Here is a 19,043-nt window from a genome sequence, read left to right on the forward strand (position 1 = left end):
CAGTTGACCACATTGGCACGCTACTGAGTTCAGTCAAACCAGTATGGAATATTGTATGAAAGTCACTCGCCATACAGTGGAGAAGTTGAGTCACAGACAAGCACAGCAAGAAGACTTTTAAGCAAGTACACTTTCAACTAAAGTCCTTTGTCTGAATTAGACAAAACACACACACACACACACACACACACACACACACACACACACACACACACACACACACGGACATATGCAACTCACAGTGACTACTGTCTCTGGCTGCCAAGTCCAAACTCCACTTTTGGCTGAAAGCTTACTTGCTTCAGTCTTTTGTTGTGTCTGTGTGTGTGACTCAACATCTCCACTATATGGCTTAGAACGTTCTTTTCCCACATAATGTGCATGTGAATTTTAAACAGCATGCTCTTCATGAAACAGTAACAAGACAAAAAATGCCAATTTCAGATTTTCATCAATCTTTGGTAAGAGAACATGCCGCAGAAAAGAGGAAAGTTAGCAGAGGAAGTAGCTCTGATGATGAGAATCCTCTATCATTTACTGGGATGCATTTTCCAAATGTTCTTAAAGAGTGAACCCTTGAAGATACCCAATGAGCAGAAGCATAGTTTGCTTTTAAAAAAAGTGTACTGAGAAGCCATGTACAAATGCAAAACATGCAATATATCAATGTGTATTGTGCCAAATTTCGGGGATTATGAGAAAACGCGAAAAAAATTAGCTGTCACTGACTGCGTATGAATATCTATTGGGCGTGTGCAGCTCAGAAATTAAAAACACAGTGTACAATGAGTCACTGAAAAAGAATCACACACAATAGTCTATTTCTGACGCTCAGCAATTATTTGGACACCAATGAAAATTACTTGGCAACACTGCTTATTTCACTTAGAAGGTAGCTACAGAAATTTAATCAGGGGCATGAGCTTGAACTATAATGGTAAACTCATAATGAGTTTCCCAGCACACAGTCTTTCGTACAAAACAGTTTTCGAAAGAGTTATTAAGCAAGCCCAGATAAACCGAGTTGGTTCGCCATTTTGTATTGCACTGCAGTAACCAGAATATAGTGCAAATCCAAAAGCAGGACTGCCAATGAAGTACAACACTTAGCACTGAAAACATATGTATTACAAAAACCAATGTACAGCCGAAACACAACTGAACTCTTGAACAGAGTGTACATGTATTTATACAAACATAGAACATAATAAGAGTATATAAATATTGTAAACATTAGAAATTTCAAGAAGCTTTTAGAATTAATAAATACTAAATGACAAATAAATATGGGTGCTCGGGTTTGAAATGGCAGCCCACAGCATACCAGATTCTAACTGCTTCACCATACTGTATGCAGCACAACTTGCAGTAGTATCCTACAGTGTTTATTTCGTAAGTTACATACTAAAAACTAAAAATTATGCTTTGTTGCACCAAAGAAAGCTCAGTTTTGGACAGTCAACCGTATTCAGTTCAAAAGAAATGATTCAAAATTAAAGAAACACTATGATTAGCTACCACACAGGATGATGACACAAGCGCCTTATTAGAACTGTTTGCATAGTGTCTACTTATAAGTAGACAACCTACCTGTCCCTGACTAAGTTCTCAGTATGCAGTAGCCCAAGGACCAATTTCTACTAAGTTACCAAACAACTTTCATCAAAATATTCAACAAAGTGGAGTGAATAAGTTTGTACTGTGGTTTACAGTAAACACTGATGTAATAGAGTAGGATGACAGAGGGCCAGTGGATCTCTTATTCCTATAAACTCCCTAACATGATGATTGGACCAACAAAAACACCTTAAAGCTGTGCTAGTTTTTGTTCTTTCTTTCTTAAGTTAATACTGTGAACAATCCTTGAAAAATGATCAGGTGCCAAGGACCACATGTAAGAATGAAAACCGAACCACTTTGTTGAACCTGAAGAAGCACATTGCTTTCTTCATAGGCCATAATATCTTACTGAATATTACTGAAAATATGTAATTCTTAACTGAGAAAACAATTTTAGAGTGAGTTTGTGCAGTAAACCAAATGCAGAGAATCTTCAAAGCCAAAAACTAAGTCTCCAAATAGCTATAACTAATGTACTGCCATATATTTGTAGTATCTACACTGAACAGTCTCAGAGCGACAGCAGGTAGAATAATCATTACGTGCTCCAGAAGATATTCATCATAGAGTGAGGCAGACCTAGCAGGTTACTCACTCCCCGATAGCAGACAGAGAATAAGGCACTTAATGAACAAGTAGCCAGACTGCTGATGATAATGAAACAGTCGACACAAGAGTAGCAAGAACATTCACAGCACTCAGAAGGTTAGAAGATTACTTTTTTCTTTCCTTTGTTAAGGATATTAACTAGATATTAACTGACAGCGACTAACATTTTATGTGTTGTGTGAAGATACTGCTTGAAGGGCAGATGTTGAGTAACTCTTTCCTTCTGATGCACTGCCTGTATTTGCAGTATCTGCACTAAACAGCCTTTGCCCAAATACGAATTTCATGCAATGCAACATCTATGGATTGAACATCAGCGTCCAAGCCACACTAACATTGCAAAGGTTGCGGTAAAAGCAAAATATTTCTCTATACATTCCAACATCTTCAGTCCCCCCCCCCCCCCCCCCCTTGTTTTTTAAATTACTGAGCAACCTGTATAAATAGCCAATTTTTTGATGGGTATTGGTGGTAAATTATAACATTATGTCTTCTTGTGTTTATCTTAAACTGAGTTTAATGTAAATACTGATGTTTGTAAGTGAAGACAGTGGCAGCATCGAGTTTTATTAATGTTTTTGAACACACCCTTTGTGTCTTCTCGGGTGTCTTGGAAATATTGTATAGTCTGATGAATGACTGTCTGGTGGGAGTCTGATTAACTTCCAATATCCTAAAACAGCTAGCCTTATGGACATCAAAAAATACAGTCCCTGTTTACACCACTCTGCAAGACAGAAGATGATGGCATTTTAACAGTTCCACTAGTCATGGACACAGAATGGCTATTGGGCAACTTTAATGGAGATCCATCAGCTGGTGTAAGCGGTTCACTTCCAAGTTGCATTAGAGATTTGATATGTTTGCTATTTGACGAGTGTAGTTCCAGACAGAGTGAAAAAATACCATTTCTCCCTTGTTAATCTCTGCAGGACGCTTAGCCTACTCTTAACACAATTTTCTGTGTTTACTATATGGCTTTCAGGTTCATTTTTCAGTACCTACTGCATTCATTCATTCCACATTGTGTTTAAAACATCTCACCCCCCCCCCCCCCCCCCCCCCCGCTCAACCCATACTCACTATTGTTATTAACCAAAAATACCATTAGGGGTTATGTATATTCACACATATGTGTAGGAATCCATAGGTACCTAACGAGCTTTTTCCTACGTGTTCGTTACACACACACACACACACACACACACACACACACACACACACACACACACACACACACACACACACATTTTATTTGTACTGTAAGACACTTGGGAGATGAAAAGTCAAATAATTAAAAGACCAAAATATAGATATAACAATCAAGAACTTCCCAGTAGCAAACAAAATATTTCTGCTACATGTATTACATGTAGCAGAAGACAAAAACTAAAGTTAGCCTTTCGGTGATTAGAAGTATGTGCAACAAATTAACATAATTTAGAGTAAACAACCTAAAATGAGTACTGAACTTACAATAATCTCCAAATGCTTTCGTTGTAAACACTTCCCTCAACTGGACAATGTTGGAATGTTGCAGTCTTTTCCACATATCAATCATCACCATGCTCTTCGTATTTAACAGTCGAAATCCTGAAATATGAAACAAAATTTTACTTCAAGTATGCATAACTGCATAACTAAAAGAACAGAAACTTTAAAAACGGGCCGCACTACACTAGAATAACGATGAAGTGAAGTGTATAGTAGTTTCGCTGACATGCATCGAATAATTAACATATTCTCACTGGTGCCAATCCACTTTTGTTTCAGCACAGTTATTTATTCTTGGTTTGGGAAACACAGATACATTCTTCATTTTATTAATGTTTACCGATGAATAACTGTTCCACAAAAACTGTGTTTGTAGTACTACCAACTGTTCATCACATTAAACAGCTTTTCAATCTGAATCATATCCTATTTTAATAGCTGGTAGGAGATACTCTACATTAAATAACTAATTCCACTGGTTGGCATCTGTTTCAAAATGCCAATTGGCTACTACTCCTAATTAACTTATAGTTCTCTCTTTTTGACAACTTACTTGGGGAGTATGTGTGGGGAGGGGGGGGCATATATGGAGTGAGGGAGGGTGTACAGTTGTGAGGGAGGGAGTATGAGAGTGAGGGAGGGTGTATAGATAGTGTACAGGGGCAAGTAGGGGTGAATGGACAGTGCGTGGGGATGAGTGAAGATATATGGGCAGAGCATAGGGCGGGGAGGGGTGTACGGGCCGAGGGAGGGTGTATCGAGGTGAACCAGGGTGTACAGGTGTATTGGGATGAAGGTGGGTCCATTGGGGCAAAGGTGGCTATATTCACATGAAGATTAATGTTCTGGGGTGAGGAGGAGAGGGTACTGGGGTGAAGGACGCCGTACTGGGGCGAAGGAGAGTGTACCGGGGCGAAGGAGAGGTACTGGGCCAAGGAGAGTGTACTGGGGCGAAGGAGAGGTACTGGGGCGAAGGAGAGGTACTGGGGCGAAGGAGAGGTACTGGGGCGAAGGAGAGTGTACTGGGGCGAAGGAGAGTGTACCGGGGCAAAGGAGAGTGTACCGGGGCAAAGGAGAGTGTACCGGGGCAAAGGAGAGTGTACCGGGGCAAAGGAGAGTGTACCGGGGCAAAGGAGAGTGTACCGGGGCAAAGGAGAGTGTACCGGGGCAAAGGAGAGTGTACCGGGGCAAAGGAGAGTGTACCGGGGCAAAGGAGAGTGTACCGGGGCAAAGGAGAGTGTACCGGAGCAAAGGAGAGTGTACCGGAGCAAAGGAGAGTGTACCGGAGCAAAGGAGAGTGTACCGGGGCAAAGGAGAGTGTACCGGGGCAAAGGAGAGTGTACCGGGGCAAAGGAGAGTGTACCGGGGCAAAGGAGAGTGTACCGGGGCAAAGGAGAGTGTACCGGGGCAAAGGAGAGTGTACCGGGGCAAAGGAGAGTGTACCGGGGCAAAGGAGAGTGTACCGGGGCAAAGGAGAGTGTACCGGGGCAAAGGAGAGTGTACCGGGGCAAAGGAGAGTGTACCGGAGCAAAGGAGAGTGTACCGGAGCAAAGGAGAGTGTACCGGAGCAAAGGAGAGTGTACCGGGGCAAAGGAGAGTGTACCGGGGCAAAGGAGAGTGTACCGGGGCGAAGGAGAGTGTACCGGGGCAAAGGAGAGTGTACCGGGGCAAAGGAGAGTGTACCGGGGCAAAGGAGAGTGTACCGGGGCAAAGGAGAGTGTACCGGGGCAAAGGAGAGTGTACCGGGGCAAAGGAGAGTGTACTGGGGCGAAGGAGAGTGTACCGGGGCAAAGGAGAGTGTACCGGGGCAAAGGAGAGTGTACCGGGGCAAAGGAGAGTGTACCGGGGCAAAGGAGAGTGTACCGGGGCAAAGGAGAGTGTACCGGGGCAAAGGAGAGTGTACCGGAGCAAAGGAGAGTGTACCGGAGCAAAGGAGAGTGTACCGGAGCAAAGGAGAGTGTACCGGGGCAAAGGAGAGTGTACCGGGGCAAAGGAGAGTGTACCGGGGCAAAGGAGAGTGTACCGGGGCAAAGGAGAGTGTACCGGGGCAAAGGAGAGTGTACCGGGGCAAAGGAGAGTGTACCGGGGCAAAGGAGAGTGTACCGGGGCAAAGGAGAGTGTACCGGGGCAAAGGAGAGTGTACCGGGGCAAAGGAGAGTGTACCGGGGCAAAGGAGAGTGTACCGGAGCAAAGGAGAGTGTACCGGAGCAAAGGAGAGTGTACCGGAGCAAAGGAGAGTGTACCGGGGCAAAGGAGAGTGTACCGGGGCAAAGGAGAGTGTACCGGGGCGAAGGAGAGTGTACCGGGGCGAAGGAGAGTGTACCGGGGCGAAGGAGAGTGTACCGGGGCGAAGGAGAGTGTACCGGGGCGAAGGAGAGTGTACCGGGGCGAAGGAGAGTGTACTGGGGCGAAGGAGAGTGTACTGGGGCGAAGGAGAGTGTACTGGGGCGAAGGAGAGTGTACTGGGGCGAAGGAGAGTGTACTGGGGCGAAGGAGAGTGTAGTGAGAAGAAGGAGAATGAATTGAGGAGAAGGAGAATGTACTATGGTGAATGACTGTATATTGGGATGATTGGGTGTATTGGGACCAAGAACGGTGATGAGAGCGCTTGGGGTGTATTGAGGCGATGGAGGACGTACTGGGCAGGAGTTTTTTTGACGGTGGTTGATATGTTTGGTGTTGAGGGAATGTATGTTGAAAAGGGAGGGTATAAGGCTTATATATCCACGACAGGAATATAGAGGCAAGAGGTAGGTGTCTGGTGGCGAGTAGTGGTGTTTGGTAGCGAGGAGCGGCGGTGTGGGGGCGGGGTGGCAGTGTTGTGGCGAGGGGCGTTAGTGTGGCGGCGAGTGGCTGTGGTTTGGCGGCGAGTGGCGGTGGTGTGGCGGCGAGTGGCGGTGGTGTGGCGGCGAGTGGCGGTGGTGTGGGTGGGGGGCAGGATGGTAATGCTGGGGGCATGGAGTGGTGGGGTGGGGGCATGGGGTGGGGGCACGTAGGGAACTGGGTGAGGGGGGATGGGTCGAAGTGACAGAAATGAAGTTGAGGGGTATGGTGGTCTGACGTGTGGGGGAGGTGGTCGGAATGGTTGGGAAGCAGTGACAAAGATGGTACGCAAGGGTACAAAGTTGGCACAAAGGGGAGTCACAAAGGTGGCCCGAGGGGGAAGAAGGGGTGAAGGGCAGGTGGTGGAGAGGAAGCCTGGGGGTGGTCACCAGGCCCAGGGTATGAAGCAGTTGGGGTGAGAATGATGGCATGGGTGAGGTCGACAGCTGTACAGAGGGTGAGGGTTGAGTGGATAAGGGAGCAACAGAAAGTGATGGGGAGGGGGAGGGGGAATGGCGATGGGGACTGGAAATGGAGGGGGGGGGGGTGAGTGGAAAGCTGAGTTAGAGGGGAGGGGGCACAGGAAGGCAAATGTGTGGGAATTTGGGTGGAGGAGTGGGCCAGGGCAGATGTAGGCCACCAGGGCAGATGAATGCCAGGGTGCATTGTGACGGGACTGAGCAGCATGGCAAGAGGAGATGGGAGAGCATGGTGAAAGCGGATTGGAAAGCATGGTGCGAGGGGACTGGAGGGCATGGTTGAGAGGGGGGATTGGAGAGCTTGGTGGGGGGGGGGGGCAGGATTGGAGAGCTTGGTGGGGGGGGGGGGCAGGATTGGAGAGCATGGTGGGGGGGATAGTGGAATATGGTGAGGAACAGCACTGAGAGGGGGTGCTGAGGGGACGGCATTGGTTGTTGCAGGTGTGAAGTGATGGGGGCATTGGTGGACAAGTGCAGCAGTGAGCTGGTGTTGTGAGGGGCAGCATGATAGTGAGGGGGTGTTGGGTAGGGACAAGGTGGTTAGGAGGACGTTTGGGTGGTTTTGGCAATGGGGCGTTTGGAGGAGCAGTGATGGGGTGTTTGGGGAGTGTGGCAATGGGGCGTTTGGGGGAGCAGTGATGGGGTGTTTGGGGAGTGTGGCAATAGGCCATTTGAGGTCATGGTGAAGTGGGCACGGGGAGTGTGGCAAGCAAGACATTTAATCTAAGTGTTTTGGGTCAGAGGGCATCATTCTCATTAACTTTAAGCAAGTAAAGCATGTGTGCCAGTTTATTTCCCAATATATGGACTAGCTTCGTTGTATGAGAGCAAAGCACAGACCTCTCAATACGTGTCCCTGAAAGGTGCTCCATTCTGTTTCCAATTTCTAGAATCACTTTGAAATAAAATAGTAGCGAACCTAAGAGCTGTTGCCATGACTGGCCCTGCTACTGTGTGGTTGTGTGGATGCATTGTCGTGTGTGTGTGCATTTGTGGGAGGGGAGGGGCATTCATTAGATTTTGCAATTTGTTGTAGTTCTGCTACAAATATGTCATGTTTGTTTGAGCGAGCAAGAAATTTTAGGTGCTCTACAGAAAGATTCACTGATTCTGGATCAGGAGGAGGGACAACTGAGTGGGATCAGTTTGAAGATGACTCATACTCAGGTAAGTGGCAGTCTACTGGATCTGTTGCTGCACACACTACTGATGTAATTAAAATTTAGTTCTGTTATGTTTTTCTTCATCTCCTCTCTTATACGGATGAATCTCGTAAAGCAGTAGCATCCAAAATGAATTTCCAAGTTTTGTTCAGAGAATACGAAACCAACTATTACAATACAAGCATAAAAGAAACAAACTAGTCTTGTCCTGATTACAACATGCCTCTCTGAATATTTCATACTTTTCCATACAAAAGCCAATTATGTGTGAAATTGCTTAAGAACTCACCATGCGGATTTTTGGAAGACAGTTGTAGTTTCTACCATTATTATAAAATTTGTTATCTATCACAGACCTAAAATAAACATGAGAAATAGATTTTGAAGTTGATCCTTTTCTAGTATCTCTTTAAGATACTAGAACCACTAATGTGCCTCTAATTTTTAAATAATGGCATAAATGGCTGGTTTTCTCTGAGAGAGAAAGAAAAAGAGAGAGAGAGAGAGAGAGAGAGAGAGAGAGAGAGAGAGAGAGAGAGATGTTACTTTTACTTTTGTGTGTCTATTAGCAGTACCAAATGTTTCACATACTGAAGTTAAGTACTGGCTGGCAATTTTGTTTCATGGTTTATTAGTTCTCTTGATTTAATTTGCATTGATAACAATCTATTCTGTTTTTCAGCTTTACATGCAGACCTTTTCAACCAATTATCTATTCATACACAACATGTAACTTAGTGGCGCAAGTTATAGGCTTCTATCACAGCACTTCAGGTAATGCTAGTGTAGTTCATGTTTCCTGAAGCACAAGTCACACACCCTGCTAACTTTCCTATTCTAAGAAAGGTAATTAATGCCCTTTCTTCCATTCTCTTAACCTTTATACATCCTCACATTTATTTTTCAAAGCTGGTTGCCCTGAAATCTCTTCCAGTTATTTTTGCTACTGCTGCTTTTGTAAATTATATAGTCACCACTTTTTATATATATATATATATATATATATATATATATATATATATACCTAAAAACAAAGATGATGTGACTTACCAAATGAAAGTGCTGGCAGGTCGACAGAGCGAAAGCTTGAATTTTGTGTGTATGTTTGTGTTCGTTTGTGTGTCTGTCGACCTGCCAGCACTTTCATTTGGTAAGTCACATCATCTTTGTTTTTAGGTATATATATATATATATACTGCCCAAACTCTTTGTCTTTAAATATGTCTGCTTGTGTCTGTATATGTGTGGATGGATATGTGTGTGTGTGCGAGTGTATACCCGTCCTTTTTTCCCCATAAGGTAAGTCTTTCCGCTCCCGGGACTGGAATGACTCCTTACCCTCTCCCTTAAAACCCACATCCTTTCGTCTTTCCGTCTCCTTCCCTCTTTCCTGATGAGGCAACAGTTCGTTGCGAAAGCTTGAATTTTGTGTGTATGTTTGTGTTCGTTTGTGTGTCTGTCGACCTGCCAGCACTTTCATTTGGTAAGTCACATCATCTTTGTTTTTAGGTATATTTTTCCTTCATGGATTGTTTCCTTCTATTATATATATATATATATATATATATATATATATATATATATATATATATATATATATATATATATATATATATTTATTTAAAAAGAAAGATGATGAGACTTACCAAACAAAAGCGCTGGCAGGTCGATAGACACACAAACAAACACAAACATACACACAAAAATCTAGCTTTCGCAACCAACGGTTGCCTCGTCAGGAAAGAGGGAAGGAGAAGGAAAGACAAAAGGATATGGGTTTTAAGGGAGAGGGTAAGGAGTCATTCCAATCCCGGGAGCGGAAAGACTTACCTTAGTGGGAAAAAAGGACAGGTATACACTCGCACACACACACATATCCATCCGCATATACACAGACACAAGCAGACATTTGTAAAGGCAAAAAAATATATATATATATATATATATATATATATTTCTAAAAAGAAAGATGATGAGACTTACGAAACAAAAGCGCTGGCAGGTCGATAGACACACAAACATACACACAAAATTCAAGCTTTCGCAACCAACGGTTGCCTCGTCAGGAAAGGAGGAAGGAGAGGGAAAGACAAAAGGATTTGGGTTTTAAGGGAGAGGGTAAGGAGTCATTCCAATCCCGGGAGCGGAAAGACTTACCTTAGGGGGAAAAATAGACGGGTATACACTCGCGCGCACACACACACACACACACACACACACACACACACACACACACACACACATATCCATCCACACATATACAAACACAAGCAGGCATATTTAAAGACAGAGAGTTTGGGCAGAGATGTCAGTCGAGGCAGAAGTGCAGAGGCAAAGATGTAGTTGAATGACAGGTGAGGTATGAGTGGCGGCAACTTTAAATTAGCGGAGATTTGAGGCCTGGCGGATAGCGAGAAGAGAGGATATGCTGAAGGGCAAGTTCCCATCTCCGGAGTTCTGACAGGTTGGTGTTAGTGGGAAGTATCCAGACAACCCGGACGGTGTAACACTGAGCCAAGATGTGCTGGCCGTGCACCAAGGCATGTATAGCCACAGGGTGATCCTCATTACCAGCAAACACTGTCTGCCTGTGTCCATTCATGCGAATGGACAGTTTGTTGCTGGTCATTCCCACATAGAACGCTTCACAGTGTAGGCAGGTCAGATGGTAAATCACGTGGGTGCTTTCACACGTGGCTCTGCCTTTGATCGTGTACACCTTCCGGGTTACAGGACTGGAATAGGTGGTGGTGGGAGGGTGCATGGGACAGGTTTTACACCGGGGGCGGTTACAGGGGTAGGAGCCAGAGGGTAGGGAAGGTGGTTTGGGGATTTCATAGGGATGAACTAAGAGGTTACGAAGGTTAGGTGGACGGCGGAAAGACACTCTTGGTGGAGTGGGGAGGATTTCATGAAGGATGGATCTCATTTCAGGGCAGGATTTGAGGAAGTCGTATCCCTGCTGGAGAGCCACATTCAGAATCTGATCCAGTCCCGGAAAGTATCCTGTCACAAGTGGGGCACTTTTGGGGTTCTTCTGTGGAAGGTTCCGGGTTTGAGGAGATGAGGAAGTGGCTCTGGTTATTTGCTTCTGTACCAGGTCGGGAGGGTAGTTACGGGATGCAAAAGCTGTTTTCAGGTTGTTGGTGTAATGGTTCAAGGATTCCGGACTGGAGCAGATTCGTTTGCCACGAAGACCTAGGCTGTAGGGAAGGGACCGTTTGATGTGGAATGGGTGGCAGCTGTCATAATGGAGGTACTGTTGCTTGTTGGTGGGTTTGATGTGGACGGACGTGTGAAGCTGGCCATTGGACAGGTGGAGGTCAACGTCAAGGAAAGTGGCATGGGATTTAGAGTAGGACCAGGTGAATCTGATGGAACCAAAGGAGTTGAGGTTGGAGAGGAAATTCTGGAGTTCTTCTTCACTGTGAGTCCAGATCATGAAAATGTTATCAATAAATCTGTACCAAACTTTGGGTTGGCAGGCCTGGGTAACCAAGAAGGCTTCCTCTAAGCGACCCATGAATAGATTGGCGTTCGAGGGGGCCATCCTGGTACCCATGGCTGTTCCCTTTAATTGTTGGTATGTCTGGCCTTCAAAAGTGAAGAAGTTGTGGGTCAGGATGAAGCTGGCTAAGGTAATGAGGAAAGAGGTTTTAGGTAGGGCGGCAGGTGATCGGCGTGAAAGGAAGTGCTACATCGCAGCGAGACCCTGGAGATGCGGAATATTTGTGTATAAGAAAGTGGCATCAATGGTTACAAGGATGGTTTCCGGGGGTAACAGACTGGGTAGGGATTCCAGGCGTTCGAGAAAGTGGTTGGTGTCTTTGATGAAGGATGGGAGACTGCATGTAATGGGTTGAAGGTGTTGATCTACGTAGGCCGAGATGCGTTCTGTGGGGGCTTGGTAACCAGCTACAATGGGATGGCCGGGATTATTGGGTTTGTGAATTTTGGGAAGAAGGTAGAAGGTAGGGGTGCGGGATGTTGGTGGGGTCAGGAGGTTGATGGAGTCAGGTGAAAGGTTTTGTAGGGGGCCTAAGGTTCTGAGGATTCCTTGAAGCTCCGCCTGGACATCAGGAATGGGATTACCTTGGCAAACTTTGTAAGTAGTGTTGTCTGAAAGCTGACACAGTCCCTCAGCCACATACTCCCGACGATTAAGTACCACAGTCGTGGAACCCTTGTCCGCCGGAAGAATGACGATGGATCGGTCAGCCTTCAGATCACGGATAGCCTGGGCTTCAGCAGTGGTGATGTTGGGAGTAGGATTAAGGTTTTTTAAGAAGGATTGAGAGGCAAGGCTGGAAGTCAGAAATTCCTGGAAGGTTAGGAGAGGGTGATTTTGAGGAAGAGGAGGTGGGTCCCGCTGTAACGGAGGACGGAACTGTTCCAGGCATGGTTCAATTTGGATAGTGTCTTGGGGAGTTGGATCATTAGGAGTAGGATTAGGATCATTTTTGTTAGTGGCAAAGTGATATTTCCATCAGAGAGTACGGGTGTAGGACAGTAAATCTTTGACGAGGGCTGTTTGGTTAAATCTGTCCTATCCAAAGGCCTCACCTTCAGCCCCACTCCCGCACCCCTACCTTCTACCCAAAATTCACAAACCCAATAATCCCGGCCATCCCATTGTAGCTGGTTACCAAGCCCCCACAGAACGCATCTCTGCCTACGTAGATCAACACCTTCAACCCATTACATGCAGTCTCCCATCCTTCATCAAAGACACCAACCACTTTCTCGAACGCCTGGAATCCTTACCCAGTCTGTTACCCCCGGAAACCATCCTTGTAACCATTGATGCCACTTCCTTATATACAAATATTCCGCATGTCCAGGGCCTCGCTGCGATGGAGCACTTCCTTTCACGCCGATCACCTGCCGCCCTACCTAAAACCTCTTTCCTCATTACCTTAGCCAGCTTCATCCTGACCCACAACTTCTTCACTTTTGAAGGCCAGACATATCAACAATTAAAGGGGACAGCCATGGGTACCAGGATGGCCCCCTCGTACGCCGACCTATTCATGGGTCGCTTAGAGGAAGCCTTCTTGGTTACCCAGGCCTGCCAACCCAAAGTTTGGTACAGATTTATTGATGACATTTTCATGGTCTGGACTCACAGTGAAGAAGAACTCCAGAATTTCCTCTCCAACCTCAACTCCTTTGGTTCCATCAGATTCACCTGGTCCTACTCTAAATCGCATGCCACTTTCCTTGACGTTGATCTCCACCTGTCCAATGTCCAGCTTCACACATCCGTCCACATCAAACCCACCAACAAGCAACAGTACCTCCATTATGACAGCTGCCACCCATTCCACATCAAACGGTCCCTTCCCTACAGCCTAGGTCTTCGTGGCAAACAAATCTGCTCCAGTCCGGAATCCTTGAACCATTACACCAACAACCTGAAAACAGCTTTTGCATCCCGTAACTACCCTCCTGACCTGGTACAGAAGCAAATAACCAGAGCCACTTCCTCATCTCCTCAAACCCGGAACCTTCCACAGAAGAACCCCAAAAGTGCCCCACTTGTGACAGGATACTTTCCGGGACTGGATCAGATTCTGAATGTGGCTCTCCAGCAGGGATACGACTTCCTCAAATCCTGCCCTGAAATGAGATCCATCCTTCATGAAATCCTCCCCACTCCACCAAGAGTGTATTTCTGCCGTCCACCTAACCTTCGTAACCTCTTAGTTCATCCCTATGAAATCCCCAAACCACCTTCCCTACCCTCTGGCTCCTACCCCTGTAACCGCCCCCGGTGTAAAACCTGTCCCATGCACTCTCCCACCACCACCTATTCCAGTCCTGTAACCCGGAAGGTGTACACGATCAAAGGCAGAGCCACGTGTGAAAGCACCCACGTGATTTACCAACTGACCTGCCTACACTGTGAAGCGTTCTATGTGGGAATGACCAGCAACAAACTGTCCATTCGCATGAATGGACACAGGCAGACAGTGTTTGTTGGTAATGAGGATCACCCTGTGGCTAAACATGCGTTGGTGCACGGCCAGCACATCTTGGCACAGTGTTACACCGTCCGGGTTATCTGGATACTTCCCACTAACACCAACCTGTCAGAACTCCGGAGATGGGAACTTGCCCTTCAGCATATCCTCTCTTCTCGCTATCCGCCAGGCCTCAATCTCCGCTAATTTAAAGTTGCCACCACTCATACCTCACCTGTCATTCAACTACATCTTTGCCTCTGCACTTCTGCCTCGACTGACATCTCTGCCCAAACTCTCTGTCTTTAAATATGTCTGCTTGTGTCTGTGTGTGTGTGTGTGTGTGTGTGTGTGTGTGTGTGTGTGTGCGCGCGCACGCGTGTGTATACCCGTCCCTTTTTCCCCCTAAGGTAAGTCTTTCCGCTCCCGGGACTGGAATGACTCCTTACCCTCTCCCTTAAAACCCACATCCTTTCGTCTTTTCCTCTCCTTCCCTCTTTCCTGATGAGGCAACAGTTTGTTGCGAAAGCTTGAATTTTGTGTGTATGTTTGTGTTTGTTTGTGTGTCTATCGACCTGCCAGCACTTTTGTTTGGTAAGTCTCATCATCTTTCTTTTTATATATTTGTTTATAAGAAGGATGACACATCTCTTCAATGTTACAGTACATATTACATTGTGTAAATATTGTCATATATGGAAAGATGAAAAATGGGTACTGGTTTTTCAAACAAAAGCTCAGTTCACTTTTTGTCCTCAGTATAGTTACTTACGGTATTTCTAAACACTTTCTAATCTTATGCACTTGGAGCTATAAAATAGAAAAAAAAGGTGGGAAACATAGCTGAGAACAAGTACTGTTGGCGCGACACAAAACATGTTTTAATCAGTTTGTCATTTCAGCATGATGTGTGCATAAAATCTATAAAATTCTTGTATTATTCCACAGAGGAAACAAAATGAATCAGTCAACTGTGTTTCTTCTTGCGTTAAAGAACTTTGGTGTATTACAATGCAGAAAAGGAAAGAAAAAGAAAATGTGAAGGATAGAGAAATAAAAATTAAATGGGTTTCATGTTTTTAAGTCAGTAGCAGATAAAACAAATGGCTCCTAAGCAAATGCTAAGATAGGTCAAGGTTTACCTATGTTTTTACACGAAGCCAGAACCAACTGTGTTGAGTATAACTAGGGAAAACATCCAGTTCAAACATCGATAATGGCACTTTATATGGCAGCAGCACACTGCACAAAGACCTTCATTAAAAATAATTTAATACTTACCATGCACTCTTCTCAGACAGTAACGTACACCCGTTTTCGTGTTTGTGGCTTTATATGTTGATATGGGGTAGCCCAATAGCTGAGACTTTCGCAAAGTATTTCCAGTCGCAGATTGCAGAGGACAGAGATCATGGTAGTTGTCTATCTCATTGGGCAGATCTACAAACAAGATAAATTTTTTCTTACACTCCATTGTAAATCAATTAAATATCGCACACACTGTATATGCATTGGCAGATGAAAATGGGTAACAACCACAAAGTAATTTCTTCAAGAGAAATTGTTCTAGTTTTATGGCCAACACTTACATTTTGTTTGTAGCATGTAGTTTTATTTCTCTTAGTGCTTGTCATCAACAGAGACAAGAGTATTTTTTATCGTGGTACACTTCATGTAATATCGTGTTTAATCCCAGCATGACATTTTATTTAGTACTTACTCTAAGATTTGCAAGATAAACCAGAGTAACAAAAAAATTTTAACACATATTGTTGTGTTTGTAATCCTCATTTAGGGAGAAATTACAATAAAGAAGAACAGAAGTACAAGTATACTCAACATCAGATAGCCACAAGCATTTTAAGATTCACCCCCCTCCGCCCCCTTGACCAGTTGATAATCATGACCCCCACCTTTTTTGTAGTATTTCTAAGTTTTTATTAATACTAAATTTTAAAATGTGGTTGTGTGTGTTTTTTTCAGGGTGTCTGTCTGCAACTCTACACCACCTCTATGTTGCAAGTAGCATTCTATCCTTTTCATGGACTTCCCATTGTTTAAATTTAAACTATGAACATATATGAAACTGAATACTGTGCAACATTAAGTTTACTTGAGTATAAAACACAAATGTATGACAAAGGCAGTTATAAAAGTCTAAAGGTGAAGACAAAATGTTCCAACAATCAAATCTTGGAGATGACACTGCAACTGTGCATTACATTACAGGGATTACGTATGTTTCTAAGTATTTATCTTCCCCATTCTCCTCACCACCACCTGTCTTTTCCTCAATACCTACTTTTTGTTTCACGAGATGTTGAAGAAAATAAAAATCATCTATTGTGAACCTAAATGAATCTCTCAGTCTATTATCTTCAATGGAGAGAGATTGAGAGATGGAGAAGTAACTTTATGCATGCCATGGGAAAGTCTGTTGGACTCCTTATATTGCTCTTCTGTGTCATTGTCTTGGCAGACAGTATTAAATAACAACCTCAGACTTTCTGCAGATGAAGCAGTTAACTATAAGGAAATACTATCTAAAGAAAACTACAACAAATATCCAGGCCGATCTTGGTAAAATTTCAAAGTGGCACAAATGAGGGAATTTGCTTTTAATGTCCAAAAATGTAAGAGTGAGTGCTTTACCAAACACAGAAATGCAGTATCCTATTACTACTACATCAATGAGTTACAACTGGAATCAATGAACTCATAAAATACCTGGGTGTAAAAATATATCATTACATGAAAAAGAATGACCACATGCACTGAAGCCATAGCTAAAGCAGATAGCATACTTTGGATCATTGGTAGGATACTGCGAAAATAAAACTGGTCTCCACGGGAGTTCACCTACAAAACAATTGTGCAACCCTTTCTAAAATATTGCTCAACTGTACGGGAATCACAACAAATAGGATGAACAGGAGACACTGGATGTATACAAAGAAGGGGAGCTTGAATAGTCACAGATCGGCTAGACTCGTATGCACGTATCATATGGTAAAATTGGGGTACTTGCAGTGTAGGGATGTAAATGTACGTAACTGGATAAATCCAGTACCCATTTATCACATATGAAGTGGAATCCAAAATTTTCGGGACTGGTGCTGCCAGCTAGGAGTACTAGATCTTTGCACGGATAGGCGGCGAAAGCCGCATATCCAATGAGTCAATGTGCAGAGTGGCATTCAGCTGGGAGGACATGTTGCGTGTCCACAGTGATTTCCATAATACTCTGTGTTTGGTGTGTGACGATTTTATGATGGATCTGCAAGCTAAACAGTGTGTGTGTGTGTGTGTGTGTGTGTGTGTGTGTGTGTGTGTGTGTCAAATTCTGTGTTAATCTCGGGAAAAGTGCTACGGAGACCCTTGCAATGATTCAACAAGTGTTTGGGGGACAGAGCATGAGCCGTACGCATGTGTTTGAGTGGCATGCTCGGTTCACAGCCAGCCGTACAGACGTCGAAGATGATGCTCACACTGGAAGGCCCGTTAGCCGCACAATGCCAGATATTGTTACCAAACTTCAACAATTGGTTCGAACCATTCAAGACTTCACGGATGAAGTGGATATTGGTTATGGGACATGTCAATGAATGTTGACTGATGAACTGGGCATGCATTGTGTCGCTGAAAAATTTGTGCCCAGGATCTTGACTGCCGATCAGAAGGCACAGCACGTTGAAGTGCGCACAGACCTTCGTCAGAACGCATCTGGTGATCCAATCTTCTTGTCACGGGTTATCACCAGCGATGAGAGCTGGATTTACGGTTATGAACCGGAGACAAAGTAACAATCGACCCAGTGGAAGAGCCCGGGCTCTCCAAGACCCAAAAAAGCGAGACACGTGAAGAGCAAAGTGAAGAGCATGATAATCGTTTTCTTTGATACCAAGGGAATTGTGCACAAAGAATTTGTCCCACCCAACCAAACAGTGACATTTTGTGACAGCTCCGTGAAAACATGTGGCGACGACAGCCCAAACTTTAGCATCTGCTGCATCACGACAACGTGCCCTGTCACACATCCTTGCTCACCAGGACCTTTTTGGCAAAAAACAACATGACGGTTGTACCCCACCCACCATACTCTCCAGATATGGCACCTTGCGACTTCACGCTATTCCCAAAACTGAAACTCAAGTTGAAAGGCTGTCGGTTTGACACACTAGATAGAATTCAAGAAGCATTGCTGGCGGTGATAAACACCCTCAAAGAACAGGACTTTCAGGAAACGTTTGACCAGTGGCAGAAGTGCTGGGACTGGTGTGTTGCGGATGGGAACTACTTCGAGGATGACGGTGACTGTTAGTCCAAAGGTAAGGTTTTCAACAGATGGCAGCACCAGTCCCGAAAATTTTGGAAAGCACCTCGTATGATAAAAATTAATTATACTTTCCCATACTCTGGTAGATTTTACCACCAATAAATGTATCATCCTCACCACTATTTTATGCTTTACTGTGTCCCTGTGGACACAGAAACCCATTACATTACAGAAATCGTTACAGAAACCCATTTCAGTGTGAACCAGTAATGTCCCACCTCCCAAGACTGTGCTAGAGTACAATGTTTTATTTAATATCTGCTTAGGAACCAGATCAGCTGATATTCAACAAACTCTCTATTGTTTTAATAACAAACTCTGAAATATGGCTATGTACCACATTCTGCCTGCACGAGAGATGACTCTACTCTTTGGATTGTAGTTGCTCCTTGGAGAGCTAAATTTAAAGCAAAAGCAGATAGATGACACACACTCTTATGGTATGTGATCACTAACAGATGTGAACAAATCCTGAACAGAACTGCAACTCATTGCAGTCTGCCATTAATGCCACATTTATTTTACTCTCCTACTGTGACGAATGTATTGAAAGTAG

General features: G+C 44.5%; 1 protein-coding gene across 2 annotated transcripts in view; it reads right to left on the bottom strand.

Moving 5' to 3' along the window:
* LOC126188309 (PAN2-PAN3 deadenylation complex subunit PAN3) overlaps positions 1-19,043 on the bottom strand; it is a 141,983-nt gene that overhangs the window by 78,136 nt on the left and 44,804 nt on the right. For both annotated transcript variants that reach the window (XM_049929903.1, XM_049929902.1), the window contains exons 6-7: positions 15,433-15,591; positions 3,706-3,822 (exon numbers count right to left, since the gene is read on the bottom strand). In XM_049929903.1, coding sequence (XP_049785860.1) covers positions 3,706-3,822; positions 15,433-15,591 — 276 coding nt within the window. The remainder of the gene's footprint in view (positions 1-3,705; positions 3,823-15,432; positions 15,592-19,043) is intronic.

This window comes from Schistocerca cancellata, chromosome 5, assembly GCF_023864275.1.
Source record: "Schistocerca cancellata isolate TAMUIC-IGC-003103 chromosome 5, iqSchCanc2.1, whole genome shotgun sequence".
Classification (NCBI taxonomy): Eukaryota; Metazoa; Arthropoda; class Insecta; order Orthoptera; family Acrididae; genus Schistocerca; species Schistocerca cancellata.